This window comes from Urocitellus parryii, chromosome 3, assembly GCF_045843805.1.
Source record: "Urocitellus parryii isolate mUroPar1 chromosome 3, mUroPar1.hap1, whole genome shotgun sequence".
Classification (NCBI taxonomy): Eukaryota; Metazoa; Chordata; class Mammalia; order Rodentia; family Sciuridae; genus Urocitellus; species Urocitellus parryii.
This window is the reverse complement of record NC_135533.1, coordinates 122,403,235-122,422,247: the sequence shown is the minus strand read 5'-3', so window position 1 is coordinate 122,422,247 and position 19,013 is coordinate 122,403,235. Positions and strand designations below refer to the sequence as shown.

At 56.9% G+C, this 19,013-nt stretch overlaps 1 protein-coding gene and 1 non-coding gene across 5 annotated transcripts in view; both read left to right on the top strand.

Annotated features, from left to right (window-relative positions):
* Ep400 (E1A binding protein p400) overlaps positions 1 to 19,013 on the top strand; it is a 94,558-nt gene that overhangs the window by 50,293 nt on the left and 25,252 nt on the right. For 2 of the 4 annotated variants that reach the window (XM_026409632.2, XM_077796060.1), the window contains exons 18-32: positions 257 to 431; positions 521 to 657; positions 3,430 to 3,616; positions 4,662 to 4,828; positions 5,892 to 6,061; positions 6,718 to 6,951; positions 8,994 to 9,158; positions 10,374 to 10,532; positions 11,405 to 11,499; positions 12,955 to 13,226; positions 14,509 to 14,711; positions 14,794 to 14,963; positions 16,652 to 16,848; positions 18,489 to 18,600; positions 18,699 to 18,842. In XM_026409632.2, the coding sequence (XP_026265417.2) occupies positions 257 to 431; positions 521 to 657; positions 3,430 to 3,616; positions 4,662 to 4,828; positions 5,892 to 6,061; positions 6,718 to 6,951; positions 8,994 to 9,158; positions 10,374 to 10,532; positions 11,405 to 11,499; positions 12,955 to 13,226; positions 14,509 to 14,711; positions 14,794 to 14,963; positions 16,652 to 16,848; positions 18,489 to 18,600; positions 18,699 to 18,842 (2,587 nt within the window). The remainder of the gene's footprint in view (positions 1 to 256; positions 432 to 520; positions 658 to 3,429; positions 3,617 to 4,661; positions 4,829 to 5,891; positions 6,062 to 6,717; positions 6,952 to 8,993; positions 9,159 to 10,373; positions 10,533 to 11,404; positions 11,500 to 12,954; positions 13,227 to 14,508; positions 14,712 to 14,793; positions 14,964 to 16,651; positions 16,849 to 18,488; positions 18,601 to 18,698; positions 18,843 to 19,013) is intronic. The other 2 variants (XM_026409635.2, XM_026409634.2) reach the window with 1 other exon arrangement.
* LOC113197399 (small nucleolar RNA SNORA49) lies at positions 16,063 to 16,189 on the top strand. The gene has a single exon (XR_003302692.1). It is a non-coding gene; the product is annotated as a small nucleolar RNA SNORA49 (small nucleolar RNA).

Below are 19,013 nucleotides of genomic sequence, written 5' to 3'. Positions count from 1 at the left end.
CTCTCCTCAGGACCGTGTGCATGTGCCTTGCTCTGTGGAGCTGCTGACCCTTCTCAGACGCCACCAGAGAGGAGGGTCGTCATGAACCACCTCCTCGTATCCCAGCATTCAGTGCTGCCCTGTTTTTCATGTTTGCTGGGTTGGCTGGGCATGTGCTCACTGACCCCCCAGCCCTTTCTTTGTTGAGGTAGGCCTCCTTTGGCTGCCCTGGTGGCCAGCCTCTGGTCCTCCCAGAATGCTCTCATCTTGTTTTCAGCCAGCAGCGTCTTCTCCTGATTGATGCGCCGCTGCACAACACCTTCCTGGAGCTCTGGACTATGGTGCACTTCCTCATCCCCGGGATCTCCAGGCCCTACCTGAGCTTCCCCTTGAAAGCCCCCAGCGAGGAGAACCAGGACTACTACCACAAGGTGGTCATCAGGCTGCACCGGGTACGTCTGCCTGTGTGGAATGGGGCCGCCTGCCGTGGATAGACGTGATATGGTGGATTGCCAAACAAAGACCTGCTGTTTCCCTCTAGGTGACACAGCCGTTTATTTTGCGGAGGACTAAAAGAGATGTGGAGAAGCAGCTGACCAGGAAGTATGAGCACGTCCTCAAGTGCCGCCTGTCCAGTCGGCAGAAAGCTTTGTATGAGGACGTCATCCTGCAGCCTGGGTGAGTGCCGGCTGGGCGTGGGCCTGCCTGCTATTGGTCGCAGGGAGCTCGGCAGGAGCTCTTGTCCCTGAGTCTGGGGCTCAACCTGGCTCATCCTCTTTGCCACTCTGCCAGCCTCAGTTGCCACATGTGTGGCATGATGTCCACTCAGCTCCTGCTGCTGCTACCTGGGTGGCTCCAGGGCCTACAGTGTGGGCTTGCTGAGACAACACGCTGACCAATGGCTTACCTTCTCACCAGCAGTGGGGCACTGGGACCTGGGGTAGCTGCTGTGGGGAGCAGGTCAGTGGGCACAGTGTGCCTGTTGTAGAAGATCCTCTGGCCACAACAGGCCACATCATGCCTTGGCCATCTGCAGCCTCCTCCCTGTCCCCAGCCAGGGAGAGGTGGTGAGTGAGGCTGTGCCCACATGCCAGCTGTGAGTGGACTTGCTTTGGACTCCTGTGGCCTCTCCTGGCTGCTGGGTTCTTTTGGTTAGGCTTTGTGTTTTCCTTTTTAGAAAGACCAAATGCAAGAAACATGGAAACTAGGTTCCAAAAAATTTTAATTTTGGGTGCTGGGGACTGACCCCAGGGGTACTTAAGCACTGAGCCACATCCCCATCCCTTTTTATTTTTTATTTTGAGACAGGTTCTCACAGTTGCTGAGGCTGGCTTGAACTTACCATCACCCGCCTTAGCCTCTGGGGTGGTGGTGTCAGGTGTGGCCACTGTGCTCGGCTGCGAAGGACTTCAGATTTCTTGCTCAGTGTTTTCTCCCTGCTCCGTCTACTCAGAGGCATCTGAGAACTGCAGCAGTCCCCGGTGCTGCATCTGGACCTGGTCCCCACCTGTCAGGGGGCCTTGCCTGGCTCTGTGGGAGAAGAGCCAGGACCCTCAGGAAGTGCAGTGGCAAAGGTGGGCAGGTGCAGGGTGATTGCATGGCCCCGGTCTTAGCGATGGCCAGGATAGCTCAGGATGCAGGGAGGTAGCAGGTGTGAGGCCTGGCCCCAGTGGCTAGCCATGGGTTCTGCTGGCCTCTCTGCTCCTGCTGCCAGTGTGCAGTGGTGTCCTTGGGTCCTGAGGTGGGTGTTCTCGCGTCTGTAGCACTCAGCAATATGTGGCCCCCAATGTGCCTCCAAGAAATGGTTGGGCATTTCTGCAGAGTGACTGAAGGCCTGCTGGGGAGTCGGGTGCCAGCGAGTGTGCGGGATGACTGGCTTGCACCTTGCTCGGCTGTCTGCGGGAGGCTGCAGTCATGGTTAATGGGGCAAGGAGTGGCAGACCCCCTCCAGATGTGACTCAGGATCATTGTAGAAACTGGATAGAGAAACGGAGCTTGCCATCTGTGTGGCTGGCGTCGCCCTCTGCCAACTGTGGGACAGGTGGCCGCTGGCAGAGGAGTGGGTTGAGTGTCAGGGAGGCAGCTTCTCTCGAGCCATGTGCCAGTGTAGGGAATTGAGGCATGAGGTTGCTCTTCCACCTGGCCCAGGCCTGTGTGGAAAGCCTTGCCCAGGGGTGGGGCTTGGGGCTTCTTCCCTGTCATGCCCCCAGTGTGGGACTCTGCTTGGGAGTCACATGTGTCGTGGAGGCTTAAGGGCCCACAGCAGTGGGTCCCCCTGGGGAAAGCAGAGCTGTCTTCGCCAGTATCCACTGTTCTGCAATGGCCATCTCTGGAGGGCACCCAGGGTGGCCTCTTCACAGAGGTGGTCAACATGAGCTTCCATGCCACCACCAGGTGTCCAGCTGTCCATTCTTGGGTTGCAGCTGACAGCCAGGAGCCCCGTCCTGGGCAGCCCTCCACCCAGCTCCACACCCCCACAGTGCCCCTGCCATCTCCCGGCTCCCAAGGGAGCTGCCTTTCTGTTCCTAGTCCCTGTGCTGGGTCCCTCATCTCTGGAATTTTCCATCTTCTGTTGTCCTTTGTCTTGTTCTGTTGGCCACTTGCAGATGAGTGTGATGTGATTTCACGACTCCTCCCTGTTCCTCCCTCCCTCCCTGCTCTGCTTGCTGGCCAGGCGTGTGTGTATCTCTCTGCTCACCCAGCTCTTTGCTCTCCACACCTGCCGCTGCTGCCAGCTCTGGAGATGTCCCTGAGTGCCTGGAATTGGCACGTCCTGCACTGAGCTCTGCTCACTTTCACACCTGGTCCTCCAGGGCCTTCCTCTGTGGATGTGGCATTGTCATGGAGCAGTGCCCTTCCCATGGCTCTGGTCTGTTTCCTGAGTCTCTCCAGACCAGTGGCACCCTGGGGCGGCTGGCCCTGCTATGCTGTGTCCAGGGCGGCCTCCTCCCCCTAGAGGTCTGCCCCATGCTACAGCTTCCGTTTCCTCCTGGACCTGGCTCTGGTGAGCCCTGGGGTCTGCCTGTGCCCTACTTCACCACAGTCAGGGTCGGGCACCTGCACCCCTGCCCCGAGTGGGTGCTGGAGGCCCTGCTAAGGAGACTCATCCCACCTGGGCTCAGTAATCTCTGGCCTTCACAGTGCCTCTCAGGTGCCCGTGCCCTTGGGGACTCATCACAGTCACAAGGGTAATAGTCCTCCTCTGAGTGCTGGTGCATGGCTGGCCCCTCTCCCTGCCAGGGTATCTTTGTGTGAAGATGTGCAAGTGTCAGCAGGTGAACAAAGCCGTGTGGGGATTTGGACTTGAATGTTGGAGGTGACTGATTTGCCAGCCCAATCTGGAGAGGATGTGTAGGTGCCATGTCCTGGCACCAGCAGAGCTGCTAGCGAGGAGCTGAGTGGCAAGTATTTGTGTCTGCTGTCAGACTGAACTGCGCTTTCCCCGAGCAGGACTCAGGAGGCTCTGAAGAGTGGTCACTTTGTCAATGTCCTGAGCATCCTGATGAGGCTGCAGCGCATTTGCAACCACCCCGGGCTGATAGAGCCCCGGGTCCCTGACTCCTCCTACGTGGCAGGGCCTCTGCAGTACCTGTCGGCCTCTCTGGTCCTAGAGGCACTGGAGAGAGGTGTTTGGAAGGTAAGTGGAGGGTTCAGCGAGCTGAGCCCTGTCCAGTCCCTGCCAGGCACACAGTAGATAAAAGCCCACGCACGTCCACATGTGTTGGCTTCCAGTCCCTGTCCCCCCTCTGCTCGCCCCTCCCTGGCCACTGCCCGTCTAACCTCGGTCTGTGCGTTTGCGTGTCCTGAGGTTCCATGCAAACGGGATCCTTTGGTCCTTGTTGTTTTTGCAGTCCTGGGGATCAAGCCCCAGGGCTCCACTGCTGAGCCATGTCTGCAGCCCTTTTCAGGCTTGCCTTGAGAGGTTTGCCAAGTGGTGAGGCTGGCTGGAGCCTGCAGCCCTCCTGCTTCCCTTCTGGTGGCTGGGATCTCAGGCTGCACCCCCATGCCAGGCTGTGGCCTTCCTGTTGGAGTTCTTCCAGTGGTGGTGTCCGATGGCTCTGAGTCTCCAGGCTGAGTGATACCCGCTGACAGGAGCAGCCTGGAGCTGTGTCCCCTGTCATCAGCTGGGGCACATCTTGGTGTTTTCACCCTTGGCTGTCATGAGTGTGCTGCTGAGAACACGCCTGCCAAGTTTTCTGCACACCAGGCTGTAGCTTCTCTGGGGTGTGCTGGGTGGGGGAGCTGGCCTCACGTTACCCTACACCTGACTTGGTGAAGTTGCTGACTGTGTTCTACGCTGCGTCACCTTCCTCCCCAGCAGTGGCAGGAGGGCCTTTTGCTCCCCACCCTCACCAGCACTTGCCAGGAAGCACAGGCTCGTGCTTTGGCACTAGGCCTGGCACTGCCCTCCTTCTCCCTGGGTGTCCTGCCTTCACCTGTGTGATCCGCAGCTGCTAACCCTGCCCTTGCCCCATTCCCGCGCCCTCCCGGGGTCCCTTTGTTAAGGAGGGGCGCTGGCCCCAAAGTGTGCAGCCTGTCCAGCTTCACAGGCTGGGAGGACCCCCTCTACAGAGCCTGCTCAGCTGGGCTCCCACCCCTAGCAGGTCTGGCTCTTGGTCAGGCTGTCCTCTGCCACCTGGTGCGGCAGGGTTTTATTTTATTTTGTTTGTTTTTCTACTTAGGAAGCCGATCTTTCTATATTTGATCTCATTGGATTAGAGAATAAAATCACTCGCCATGAGGCAGAATTGCTATCTAAGAAAAAGGTGACCCGGAAGCTGATGGAGGAGGCCTTCACTTCGCCACCCCCGTCAGCCCGGCCAGTGGCAGTGAAGCTGAAGGCCAGTAGGTGCGTGGGTGAGGGCTGGGAGCAGCAGGGGCTTGTTCTGCCCATCCAAAGTGTGGCTGCAGGTCAGCGCCCAGTTGGCCTGGGTGCTCAGTGGTGGAAGTAAAGTCTGATAACCAAATATGGCTGCCCACTCCCCAGGGAACTCCCCAGACACCATGGTTTTGGCGAGTGTGGCCATGCAGGCTGTGGGCAGCATAGGGACTGCTTTCCACTCTGCACCAGCTCATGCATGGTGGTTGTGGCCCAGGCATTGGGGTGTGAGGGGCCTGATGCAGTAGCAGCTGGCATGGCCAGACCAGTCAGCTGCGCCAGCAGGGCACAGAGCGTATTCATGGAGCAGAGTGTGGGGGGGGGGACAGTGGGTCCACCGCACCACAGGGCAGCGGTCCCTCTAGGCGATACACTGATGTGGAGTGATGGTCTTGGGGGATCGGTAGGAGGACAGGATCAGGTAGGTCAGGTGATGGACTTGAGATGGGAATGGTTTGGGAAGCACCAACTCCTGCTGTTAGAAACTGGTAGGCCCCAGTGTTTGGGTGAAAAGGAAGACAGGAAGCAGGAGTCCCGGAGCGAAGGGCCAGACTGCCCCAGTTGCCCTTTCCTGCCCTTGGCTTCATGGCCAACCGCATCTGCCCACCTCTGTCCCTTATGTCCCTAGGGGAGGGAGAAGCATGCTGTGCTCCCTTGGGATAACATGGGGGCAGCAGCCTGTGGACAGGCGTGGGCGGCTCCCACCGCTCCTATGCAGCACCTTGAGGCTCTGGCTCTGCCCTCTGGCCCTGAAGTGCCCTGGGTATTATGAAGGAGTTTTTTCTAATCTACACTAATGTTTATTTGAACAGTTTAGATCACTTTTGTCCCAATATCACAGAGTCATGGTCCACATACTAATTTCAAGTGCAGTTTGTCACTGGCCTTTCTCTCCCATCAAGGGGTCCCGCCCTGCCCTGGCCCATGCTCCTGGAGCTGGGACCCTGGGCAGCCTCCAGGCTCCTCAGCCGCCCTGTGGAGCCTGAGCTCTACAGCGGCTGATGCCGTCTTCACCTGGGCCCTGGGTGTCCAGGTTGTTTCAGCCTGTGCAGTACGGCCAGAAGCCCGAGGGTCGCACCGTGGCCTTCCCCAGCACCCACCCGCCCCGGACAGCAACTGCCAATACAGCTGCTGCGCCTCCACAGGGCCAGGCCCGTGGACGGCCACCGATCGCCACGTTCTCTGCAAACCCGGATGCAAAAGGTACCTTCACTTGGTCGTGGCCCCTGTGCCAGGAGCTCCCTAGCGAGCGCCTGCAGGTCCAACACGTTGAGCCACCTGGTCTAGTTTTCAGGAGGCGTAGACGTTCTTGTTTCTTACGCTGGGCTTCCCCTGTGTGAGAAACCTCTCTCTTGGCTGAGAACACGTTGGTGATGATGGCCACCTTGGCAGAGGGCTCAGGACGTTGCTGGAGACGCTTGTTATTACATGTGCCATCATTTCAGCCTAACTGGCGGTCACTTGAGGACGGATAGGGTTAGATGGCAGAGGGGTCACAGACGTGGCGTCTTGGCCTCCACGGAGGTTCCTGGCGTCACACCCACCTCTTCCTCTGAGGTAAGCAGACTCAGGGCTGCAACTGATGAGAGTGGCCACCCTCCCCGTGCTGTGTGTGGGGTGCAGCTGTGGCCGGCTTGGCTCCGCCCGGCCTGCTCCCGGGAGGAGGAGCACCAGAAAGCACAGTGGTAGTCTCTCCACTGAGGACCGTCCTCGTCCTGCCTCTGTCTTTTCCGAGAGGGCTTTTCTCTTGAGGACAGTGTGCAGTAACATTTATGTAATTTCTTTGAAGTTCGGGTGTGAAGCGTTGTCGTTGAGAAGAACTGCTAACGGCTTTGCACAAACCGACTTATCGATTGCAGCGGCCCTGTTGCAGACCTCGCCGGCCTCCGCCAGCGCTCGACACCAGCCCACCACGACATCCAGCCCGGCAGCTGGCCCTGCCCATCCTGTGCGACCGCGGGCTCAGACCGCGGCCCCTGCCTGCGCCCCAGGCCTGCCCCCGCCCCCGCCCCAGGCCCCCTCGCTGGCGGCTGGGCAGAGCGCGCCGCCCCAGCGGCTGGTGCTCACCTCGCAGGCCCAGGCGCGCTTGCCCAGTAAGTGGCCCTGCCTTCTGGTTCTGCCTCTCACTGCCCTGAGCGGTGTCAGGAGCACGGGAACTCTGAAGGCCTTTGCTGTCCATTGCCTCTGTCTCTCTGCCGCCCGGGCCTGGCGCTACCTTGACAAGGCGTCTGCCAGGGGTGGGCCTCTCCAGAGGCAGCATCCAGGCCCCTGCTCCTCTCTGCGCTTTCTCCTCACCCTCTCGGCTCTGCTTTTCTCCTGCGCCCCTCGCCACACTGGGTGCAGGTCAGCACCTCCCTGGTGTCCACCAAGGTCTCTCTCCGTCAGCCCACAGCCACTGGGGCGAGTGGTAAAGCAGTGGGCACTACGGCCTCCCAGCCCTCATGGGTTGTCAGGTGCAAGCCTGGAACAAGCACTTGCCAGCAGAGACCCTCAACTTGATGCAGTGGCTGGAACTGGGCAGCTTCACTCGTTTTCCCAGGGCAGAGCTTCCTGCTGCTGCCTAGGGGGACTGGCATCCTGCAGAGCCCACCTGCCTACGTCCTTTCTGCTGTGGAAGTCGTCCCAGCTTACCACATCGTGGGCGAGGTGCTGCTCAGACACTGCCTCACGGACTTTGTCAAGTGACCAGACCCCGGCGAGGCCTCCTGGAGAGCCGGGAAGGGAGGAGGAAGCCATGCAAGAGGCGCTGCACCTAGCCCGTCCCTCGTTCCCAGCCTCTTCATGCCAGTCTCAAGTGGCCATCTTGCAGCTGCTCAGGGAAAAGGCCCTTGCTCGCCCCGAGATCAGAGGCCAGAGTCACTGAGCCATGAAAGGCGAGCCACGTAGAGAGCATGGCAGTGGGCAGAGCCACTCTCTGCCCTGCCTGGTCACCACCGCCTGCGGACCGTGGAGGGCTGACGGGGATTTGAGCCTCCGCGTAGATCTGTCTCCTGCCTTCATTTCCCCTCTCGTTCACGGCTGTTCTGTGGCAAGACATCCTTGGAATTTTCCTGGTCCTTACTAACCCTTCTCTTTATGGTGTGACTAATGGTTCTGGCATGGATTTCCCTGGGAGGGACACTTGGCCTTGGGTGTCAAGGGCTGGGTCAAGGGATCGGAGCTGCTGGGCAATTGTGGCCTGGGCGAGTGCTGCTGAGTTGGCACTTCTGACGATATGCAGTGGTCTTTCAAAACAGTGCCAAGTTCCACAAGTTCCACGTTGCCTCTCAGTGCACATTAGGGGTTGTGTTTGAGATCTAATTCGAGATAGTGTGAGGCTTTACCCCTTAAAGCTGTACGTATGGTTTATTTATTTAAACACTTCCCTAGAGTTTGAAAATATGATTGTAAGGGAGCTAATTGTTTGTTCTTTTTATCCAATGTAATTGCTCTCCTTTTTTCCTTAATTTTTTTTAATTGTAGGTAGATACAATACCTTGATTTATTTTTATGTGGTGCTGAGGATCCAACCCAAGGCCTCATACGTGTCAGGCAAACGCTCCACCACTGAGCCCCAGCCCAGCCCTTTATCTAGTGTCATCTTATTTGCCTCTGTGAGCTTAAGTTGACACGTTTTTTAAAAATTTTTAAAATTCTTGAAAGGAATTAGGTTGATAACAGGGTTTCTAGGTTTATTACAAGTAGATTTCTATTTTTAATGATTGCTTTTTTTTTTGATAGCATTAATATCTGACATCTAAAATCCCTACCGTTTGTGGTTAAATAAGCAAACCATTAAAATCTATCATCTGATTGCTTTCTTTTTTCTGGTAAGGTAGTTTTTTTTTTTTTCTTTTTCAATCTACACTTTAAAAAAATACATTTATTTTAGTTGTCGATGGATCTTTATTTATTTACATGTGGTGCTGAGAATCGAACCCAGTGCCTCACATGCCAGGCAGGCACTCTACCACCGAGCCACCGCCACAGCCCTAAGGTAGCTCTTGTCAGTAGCTGGAGGCAGTGTCCAGTGAGCACTGCTGAGACCAGTTTGCTGTAGGTCATGGTCATTCGCCACAAGTGATTGGTGTATCACACAACAGTCCTCGACTTTCCCAAATGGTGTTAATTCAGCTTTTCCTCTACATTTCCCCAGGTGGAGAAGTAGTGAAGATAGCTCAGCTGGCATCCATTGCAGGGCCTCAGAGCCGAGTGGCACAGCCCGAGACACCTGTGACGCTGCAGTTCCAGGGGAACAAGTTCACTTTGTCGCACAGCCAGCTGCGGCAGCTCACGGCAGGCCAGCCCCTGCAGCTGCAAGGTGAGGGAGAGCTGGCCGCTGGCGCTGATGAATAGCAGCATGCCAGGCTGGCACCGTGCATGGGCAGTCCTGCCCACGGGTGGCTTGGGCAAGGGATTTGGCTCCTTTGGGCTCCTGGTTCTTCACCTGGGAGTGGAGTTAATAACTCATGGGGTTGTAGGGGACTGGTGGGTAACACTCATAAACCACCTGATTTCCGGCTATTTGATCTGTGCATTAATGACATCTGCCCCTTGAAAAGAGTCTTATTGTGTAAACCTATCTAGAAATATTTGTTGTAGGAGTGGGAGGTGAATTTTCCTAAGTAGATTTCCTGGAGATTTATGTAAGAGAAATTATTTTCTTTTACACACAGATGGTTTCTGTTTTGCTTTGTTTTTGTTTTGAAATGGGGTTTTACTCTGTTGCCCAGGCAGGTCCAGAACTCCTGGACTGGGGTGAGCAGCTGGGACCACAGGTGCATACCGCCACCCTGGATGGATGTTTTCACTTGAACTCCCAGGCCTTTGGCCAAGAGCAGCATGCCTATCCAGTCGCTGCTTTTAAGGCAGGAATGAGGGTCATCTCCAGAGATGGCATGGCAGCAGTTAATGGCTTTGGCTCCTCCATGGGGTGATGCCAGCTGCCTGTTAGTGCTAGCAAGGGGTTAGGAGTGGTGGCCCCGCAGCCTGGGCCAGTGCCCTCCCCTGCATCTTCCCCATGAGAACTATCCTGGGTGCTTGGCAGGGCAGGGCTTCTTCTGGGGGAGAAGCTGCTCCGTGTGGGCGAGTCCCTTACCAACCAGTGTTCAGGCCTCAGAAGCAGGGCTCCCTCAGGGCACCTCTGGCTTTGTTGGCACACTCCGGGGAGCACCCTGGGGGCAGGCGTGGGGACTGGGGCAGGTGCAGAGTCAGTGGTGGCTCCTGTGCAGCCCAGCAGGGCCTGGGCCACACCCAGCTTCTCTCGAGTCCTGCGCCCACCATGGCCCTTTTGGCAGGTGCAGGGCTGGGTTGGGCTTCCTGTGAGCTCACTGCCTGCATCGAGGTGCCAGGAGGGTGAGGCTCTGTGGTGTGGCCCTGCACTGGGGTCCTGCTGTCTCCTCTTGGCCTTGTGTGCTCAACTTTTGAGTCTCCAGTTCTGGACTCATTAGCTTCTCTATGGTTTGGAAGTGACTGTCACATGTGGCCATGATGCTCCCTTGCCATGACTGATGCCCTGGTGGATGTGTGATTACAGGCAGTGTCCTCCAGATCGTATCTGCCCCCGGGCAGCCCTACCTGCGAGCCCCTGGCCCTGTGGTGATGCAGACCATGTCTCAGGCGGGCACGGTGCATGGTGCCCTGGGAAACAAGCCCCCAGCCGGCGGCCCCAGCCCTGTGCCCTTGACCCCACAAGGTAGGGTGTTCTGAACAGGGGGAAGGCTTGGCCCACAGCCTCCTCCTGACTCTTGTGAGTGTTCAGGAGGTGTTTGGGCCTCCCTGGCCATGGGTCCTTGGTGTGTCAGAACCCTGCTCTGACCGCCTCTACTTCCACAGCTGGGTCATGGTGTCTGCCTCTGTCCCCGTTTGTCCTCAGAGGTGCTGGTTCAGTATGACCAGCCCCACTGTTCTGAGGTTTTTGTTTTGATCTTGTTCTGACAGGAGACTCTGGGAATCATGAGAGTCTTTGCTTGCCAACATGTCCCAGATAACACTGAGGGAGCATGCTGAGTTCCCTGGGGACTATGCCATAGGATTTCATTCCTCTCTGGCTGGCCCGTGCCCCAGAGCCGCTGGATTCCCAGTTCCTATCCTGCCTCCTGCCGATGTCTCCTGGGCGCCCCACCCCTGTGCTCTCTCTTGGAGAAGTGGGTAGTTTGACCTGTGGAAGCAATAGGAGGTCTGTGAGGCTAGTGCACCTCCCTCCTGACCCGGAACCCTGGCTGCTGTGTGTGTGCCCAGTTCTAGTCCCACTGCCAAGTCACCCCAGTGACGCTGGGTAGTCCTCTGCCTGCCATTGTGGTGCTCCACCAGTGAGGGCCCGAGGAGGCTGCAGGGCCGGGGCCAACGGGCAGGAGGTACACAGCATCCCTGTGGGTGTCACCGGGAGTCTGTGCCCCACTCTGGCCACATGCCACATCCAAGCACGGCAGAACCAGCCCCCTGTGCTCTTGGGAACTAGGGAGCCAGTGGCTGCCCATACCCAGAGCCCTGGTCCTGGTGCAGGCTGTGGCTGTGGGACTGGATCATGCTTGGCTGTTCCTTAAGCTCTCTCTTTTGCACTTGTAGTTGGAGTTCCCGGGCGAGTGGCAGTGAATGCCATGGCTGTGGGAGAACAAGGGCTGACCTCCAAGCCAGCCTCTCCTGTCACTGGGCCGACCCAGGTAAGGCCTTCACTAGCAGACGCATCGTGGGGTTGTAGCAAGGCAGCCCTCAGAAGCCTTGTGCCAGCTGCAGCACCGGCCCGTGTGCCTCGCCACACTTCTCTCTGGACTCAGAGCCTTGATGGCAATTACTCATTTTTTGCAGTACATCTTATTTTTGTAATAGTTTTGTTTTCATCAAGTGCCCTTTTCGTTAGCAGTTCCCACAGTGGGAAGTGACCCATCTCCTCTTGCAGTGTGTCTGTGGACAGGTCCCTAGGACAGGTGAAACCCAGGACCAAGGCTGGCTGTGGTCTGAGAGAGACGTGGTTGCGGGCCTGTCCTCTGGCTCTCCGAGCTTTCCTCTGGGGCGCGGGAGTTTGTGGTTTGAATTTTAGCCTGGGGCCCAGTGGCCGCGGTGGCTGATGGTGACTGAACCAAGAGGGACATCTCCAGAAATCACATCTGTGTCATTTTCTGCAGTCTCTTCTCTGGATCCCCAGTGTTTTGTTTTGTCTGGTATTCCCCAGCCACGTCCACGCATGACCCCGGTGATGACAGTGGAGCTGGGTACACTAAAGGCAGAGGGTCCCATGTGAAGTTGAGTCACACTGTGGGCCGGGTCTTGTGAGCTGGGAGCCAACCCCCATCCACCAGGGTACAGAACTCTATCCCAGTTTCTTCGATGCTTCCTCCAAACCTTTTCCTCCACAGTTCTAAAAATAAGCAGGTGTTCAAGTGAAGGTCTGCACCATGGGGCTCACTGCCATTTTCTCCCTGCTGGGGCTGAGTGGCCTGGCGAACAGGGCGAGAGGCATAGTCAGTCCTTGAGGTGGCAAAGAACCCACCACGAACAGCCACTTCTGACACCTGTCACGATGGTTGGAGTGTCGGCCCAGCAGTGGTTACAGCCCACAGTGCCCAAAAGCTGACTTGATGGCTTTCTGCTGTGTGTCCCCAGGAACACAGCAGCAGCTCATGCTGGCCCCGGTGACAGGAGAGTGAGGGTTGCAGCCCGGGAGCATGGGTTCATGCCCCAAGCAGAGCAGTGACAGCTCTCTTGCTGGCCCATGGGGGCTGCGCCCTGGAGCCAGTGGGACACGTTCCGTGCTCCACACCCCGGGCAGTCGGCCCTGGAGATGCTGACCCAGGAGCAGACTTGACGAGAGTTCAGCTTCCTTAGAGGACTCTCAGCCTCAAAAAAACTGCCATCTTGCTTTGAGGGCTCAAGGTCATCCCCAGAATTTTGATTTTTTAAACACACCCTAACTAGTGAAAGAAGAGAGCGTGAGCTCTGGTCACAACCCTTCCCCAGCACTGATGCGCTCGCCCGAGTCCTGGAGAGGAAGGAAGCCTGGTGCTCTTGCTCCTAGGGCTGCAGATGCTGGCACTGACACCAGGCTGTGCCCGGTGCTGGGGAGGCGCCTGGCCATGCTTTTGTCCAGTGACCATGTTTCACCTGTGTTTTTGGTAAAGGAGGAGAAGAGCAGGCTTCTGAAGGAGCGGCTGGATCAGGTCCACATGGTCAATGAGCGGCGCTGTTCCCAGGCCCCCATTTACGGCAGGGACTTGCTACGCATCTGCTCCCTGCCTGGCTGGGGAAGGGTGCCCTGGCCCACACCCGTTGACCGCAGCTTGGGAAAGAGGTCGGGGCCAGTGAGCTTTCCCTTAACCCCCTCGAGAAGCGTGGGTGATCTGATTTTGAGCTTGAATCGACGCCAGGAGTCCCTGCAGGACGTTCTGGACAGGTAAGGCGGGGTCCAGGTAGGGAGAGGCCTTGGTCTCTGCTCCCTCGTAGTGCCGCACCCTGGTAGTTTTCTAGGTTGGATTTTCTTATTCTCTGCTCGTCTCCCTGAGTTGCCCCTTAGGAGTGTTTGAAGCCATTGTTGGCGGTCTGTAGCTTTAGGACCAGAGAACTGTTGGCTGGGTATCCCTCTTTGAATGTTGGCAGTGCTGGGGGCAGGGCCATGGCACACCGTGTCCTGTACTTCTGCTCAGCTTCCTCCTGCTCTCCTAGAAAAGCAGTTTGAAAATAACTACATGTACAATCAAATATCACAAGGGTTGAGCTTGGAGCAAGCCTTGGTCGAGAACAAGCCGAGTGCTGGAGTGCTGCAGGCTCCAGGCTCGAGCCCCTGGAATCTGGGCTCACTTCTGTCGGTGCTGACCTCAGGTGCAGCCCATGTGTGTGGCCCTGATGTCTGGGCTCAGCATCAGGGACTGATTCCCCTTCTTTGGCTGACTACATTTTCCCCATTACTCCCTGTCTAAAGGGAGGTTCTGCTCCAGACCCTGAGCTCAGCTTTCAGTGTGTGCCTGTTTCAGGTCTCAGGTCAGGGATAGATAACGGGGGCGGGTGGGGGGTAGGAAACTGGGAGCACTTTCCTAGGGCTGAGCAGGCCAGTGCCAGCCCCTCCCGGCCTGGTGTGATTGGCCATTGGCCTCTTGTTCTGGTAGACTCTCCTTTCTTTCAAGTGCTGCTTGCCCTTGCAGTTTGTAGACAGCCTTTCCATGTGAACACATCTGGGAGCAAGTCATTGAAAGTCCAGGCTCAGCTGATGTTCACAGGAAGGGCTTTTCTGGCGCAGGTGACCTGGAGGGGTCAGGCTGGCCATGGCATGGTCCTGCTATCAGCAGGGTCCTTCCACCCGACCTCTGCATGGTGTCTGCAGTAGCCCTAGGGATCACATCTAAAACACAGCGTGCCCCTGCCCCCAGATTCCCAGATGGGCAGGAACTTCAGGCAAATGGGGCCACCTGTGAGCTGGCTCTATGGCCTATGACACCCTGAGCTGGTTCTTGCAGCCTGGGCTGTCTGAAGTGGCCCAGAGGCTGTCTTCCCCTGCACTGTCAGGCCTGCTCAGGCCACGCAGGGCATTGTTCCTAATGCCTGATGTATGCCCTTGTCCTCTGCCACACTTGTTGCCAGGTAGCTCTGCCCTCCTCCGTCTGGACCTCTCTGCCTGCCAGGGGGCCCTGGGTGCCACGCAGTGATGTGATGGCGTATGCTTTGTGCTTTCTGCTCTGCAGGGTGGCCTGTGTGATCCCTCCGGTGGTGGCCACACCCCCTTCCCTGTGGGTGGCCAGGCCACCCACTTTATACCGACGCAGGCTGTGGACCTTGAGGCAGCGACTGCGAGAGCACACTGCCCCCTATGCGCAGCAGCTGCGGCAGCTGACTGCCCTGCGCTCACTGCAGTTCCCCGAGCTGAGGCTGGTGCAGTTCGACTCAGGTAGGCGGATGCCCTGCCCACATGGTTTGCTGCATGAAATGCACCTGCCTGACTGCAGGGTGCTCTTGGTGTTGTCTCCTAGGAAAGTTAGAAGCTTTAGCTGTCTTGCTCCAGAAGCTAAAGTCCGAAGGACGTCGGGTGCTTATTTTATCCCAGATGGTTCTCATGCTAGACATTCTAGAGATGTTCTTGAACTTCCATTATCTCACCTATATAAGAATTGATGAAAACGCCAACAGTGAGCAGCGGCAGGTAAGAAACGCGTCACCTTGAGTCATTTGTGACCCAGTGGCACTGGTTCACGTTCCCTCTAGGGACCTCATTTCTGTGTGCCATGTAGACTGTCGCCCTGATCCTCCCAGGAGTGTGAGTGCAGCAAGTCTGTCTCCTCCCTTGATGTTCTTAGCATGGGCCGTACTGCCCAACAGGACAAGGCACTGACCTGCCGTCACTGCCAGACGATGTCATACTGCAGAAGGTGGCTCTGGGGTGACTTAGGGTTGAAGCACGTGCCTATTTTTTGCATATCAGATTGGCTAGACATTGCTCTGATTCCTCGGGTGTGAGACCCACTGCACATGCTGCCAGGCGTTGCCCTGACGTGACTTTATGGAAGGCAGCATGACACTGTAGTTCACCTTGAGGTGGACAGATGGCTGGCCCACCAACCCGCCCCAGGACCCCCTGGGACAGCAGCAGTGCACCCGTGGGGTGCTCCTGTGTGGAGAGCACGTGCTGGGGGGGGTGTGTCACCTGCCCACGTCTCATAGCATGCGCAGGTTTCATTGTGGTGGACACACATGGGGACAGTCCCAGAAGGGAGGGGCTAGCTAGCTGGTGTTCCTGGCAGTAGTTTTGCAAATTTTATGTAATTTTTTTTATTATTTATTTAGAGACAGAGTCTCACTGAGTTGCCAAGCACCTTGCTAATATGCTGAGGCTGGCTTTGAACTCTCAATCCTCCGGCCTCAGCCTCCCAAATTGCTAGGATCACAGGCGAGTGTCCCCGCACCCAGCTTATGTAGTTTTTTGAAGGAGGAGGATCGGTTAACTCTTAGGTCTTGTTCTGGTGTGGAGATATTTTACAAAGAAGCTTTCAAGTTGCCATTTCAGGTCATGGTCTTTTTTTTTTTTTTTTTTTAAAGAGAGAGTGAGAGAGGAGAGAGAGAGAATATTTAGTATTTATTTTTTATTTCTCGGCGAACACAACATCTTTGTTGGTATGTGGTGCTGAGGATCGAACCCGGGCCGCACGCATGCCAGGCGAGCGCGCTACCGCTTGAGCCACATCCCCAGCCCTCAGGTCATGGTCTTGAGTGGGCAGGAGGGTCTCTGCACGGACTGGATTTTCCGTCCTCAGCCTTACTCCAGGGGCTTTTTTGCCTGTGAAGTGCCCTGGCATTGCCTGAGGATATAAGAGAAAGCACGTGCCTCCCCACAAGGCTCTGATCTCGTGGGCCACAGGCTGAGCTGACAGTTAATGCTTGGGGTGGGGGCTGCCTGACGTCCTGCGCTCCTCAGTGCTCAGAGGTGCTTCTGATCACAGTGGGAGGCGATTCACAGGCGGGAAGAGCAGAGCGTGAGAGGTGACACTGTGGTGTCGCTTTCCCCTGGACTTGTGTCACGTGGAGCCAAACCAAGCAGTCTTGTCATTTCCAGGCTCAGAGCTCTATGATGCTGGGCAGGTGCCCTGCTGCTGAGCTGCCCCCCCCCAACACACACACACCTTTATTCTACAGTATCTTGGGGTGGGGTTTTGCTGAGTTGCCCAGGTTGGTCTTGGGCTTGTGGTCATCCTGCCTCTTCTCCCAAGCAGCAGGGATCACAGGCGTGGCTACAGGAATGGTGATGTAGGTCACTGCAGTGTTGGTGACTTTGGAACACCGGAGGCCCTTCTGAGTTTTCTGGGCGTGCTAACTGAGCATTCTGCCCTTTCTCAGGAGCTGATGCGGAGTTTCAACAGAGACAGGCGGGTTTTCTGTGCTCTGCTCTCCACCCATAGCCGTGCCACAGGCATAAGCCTTGTGGAGGCGGACACCGTGGTCTTCTATGACAATGACCTCAACCCAGTGATGGATGCCAAGGCCCAGGAGTGGTGTGACCGGATCGGGAGGTGCAAGGACATCCACATATACAGGTAAGAGCCCTGGGCAGCAGTGTCGAGTGCACGCAATGAGGTGTGGCGGTGTGGGTGCCGCTGCTGCACCTCCCTGGAGCGCCCGCAGCTCAGTGGGGAGTCACGGTTTGGGTTACTTCACCTGTTGGGAAATACAAACCATCCGTTGAGAGAATTTAGATTTGTTGTTAACTTGAAGCATAGAAAGTGTAACTGGCCAAATGTAGCTAATTGGAGAAAAATAGAAAAAAGGCCTTTTCCATGTTTTTGAATCCCTGAAGGATGATGGTATGACGCCCATTCATGGGGTGTTCTCACACGCCTTGCTGCCCCGAGGGTCAGGGTGCAACTGGCCACTGTTGCCCACCTCAGAACCTGGCACCATGTGGACCCTGAGGGTGAGTCCAGGGGGCAGTTCTGTAGCCTTGGCCGCAAAACCTGGGCAGGAAAAAAAAGGAGTATTGACAGAAACAAAATAAAAGTTAACATAGCAAGAAGCTGCCGTGGACAGAAGCAGGTGGTGGGCCATAGACAAGGAGGGCTGCTTGCAGCTCTCCTGCCATCGAGAGGGAAGGCGCAGGATGCTCTTACTGTTAAAGGGAGGCGGAGACCTCAGTGTGCAGAGGCAGTTCAACCAGTGGAGCAGCTTGGGACAGCAGCTCCGTGGCAGGTAGGAGGAGGAGGTCTCCCGTGGGTAAAGACAGGCAGCCAAAGGACCTCCCCAGCCATGTGAGGCTGCTGGCTGTGGCTTTGCCCACATGTGGCACAGAGCAGGAGCCATGGGGGCTGTTGCCAGGGATAGCCACACTATGGTAGAGCAGCCAGTGGACAACAGATCATTGGGGGTTCTGTGGTATGCTCTCCAGTGTGGGTCAGGACACGGTGGGCAGATGGTGCCAGGTCCTGAGCCTGGAGGAGGCTCCCTGGGTGGGCCTGGGAGATGCCTGCTTAGCCAGGTGTGCTGGTGCTGCCCAGGGCCTGCTTTGCTTAGAGCCTGTGGGCTAAGGTGGAGGCAGGGTCACACTGGGCCCAGGTGAGTTTTCCCTTTGTGCTTTTGTAGGGTCTGGTGAGCAGACGCCAGCATGATGAGCACATTCCATGTCTTCTTCCCAGGACCACTGTCCTTCACTCACTTCTTCTCTCTTCTGTGGCCTGGGCACTGAGTTTCTCCAGGAACTTCTGATTATCACTTTCTGTGCCCTTCTGAGTGGTTTCCGTTTAGGTTCCTGAGTTTGGAATTTCAGGGAAAATTCTACTTGATCCCTTTTGAAAACCTTTAATTTTTTAATCTGCGCTTTCTTAGTTTTAGCCTTTAAGATTTTAAAGCAGAAGGGCATTGTGGGAAGGTGACAGACTGATGGCTGTGCCTAGACCACTTTCGGGGCCCTTGTTCCATTGCCTGTCACGTGAGGGCAGCATCTGCCATGGGCCTGCCTGCTCACTGTCCTGCTGGGGTGAAGAGTCGTGTCCCATGAGCACCTCAGCAGGTGCAGTGGAATGACCCCGGGTCAAGACTGGCCCCCTCGCCCCCAGCACAGGAGCTGAGGCGGAGGGCCATCGGGGCTGTCGGCTGGGGCAGCTCTGGCCCCCTGCACCTGCCTGGCCTGGCCTGGCCACGTCCCCAGGTCTCAGGCTGCCTTTTGTATGTCCTTTTGCGCCAGGCTTGTGAGTGGCAACTCGATTGAAGAGAAACTGTTGAAAAACGGAACAAAGGATCTGATCCGAGAAGTGGCAGCGCAGGGCAACGACTACTCCATGGCCTTCCTGACCCAGGTGTGCCCAGTGTGCAGGTGCGGGGTGGGGGGGGGGGCGGCGGCTGTCTGGTGGTTTCTTTGTGCATTCCTGCCGAGTGACCTCTCCTCTGTGTACAGCGGACCATCCAGGAGCTATTTGAGGTTCACTCCCCACTGGATGACACCGGGTTCCCAGTGAAAGCCGAGGAGTTTGTGGTGCTCTCTCAGGAGCCTACTGTCAGCGAAACCATCGCGCCCAAGATCGCCAGGCCATTCATAGAGGTGAGGACAGCAGGGTCTCCCTGCAGGCTGAGGGCATCTGCGGGGCTTGGCAGCTGGCACACTCCCTCAAGGGTGTCTGAGCGCTCAGCCTTGGCTCCTGGCCATGTGCCCTGGCCTCCTTCCCTGCCATCTGCCATCCAGGGGCTGAAGGAGTGCAGAGGGAGTGGGAGG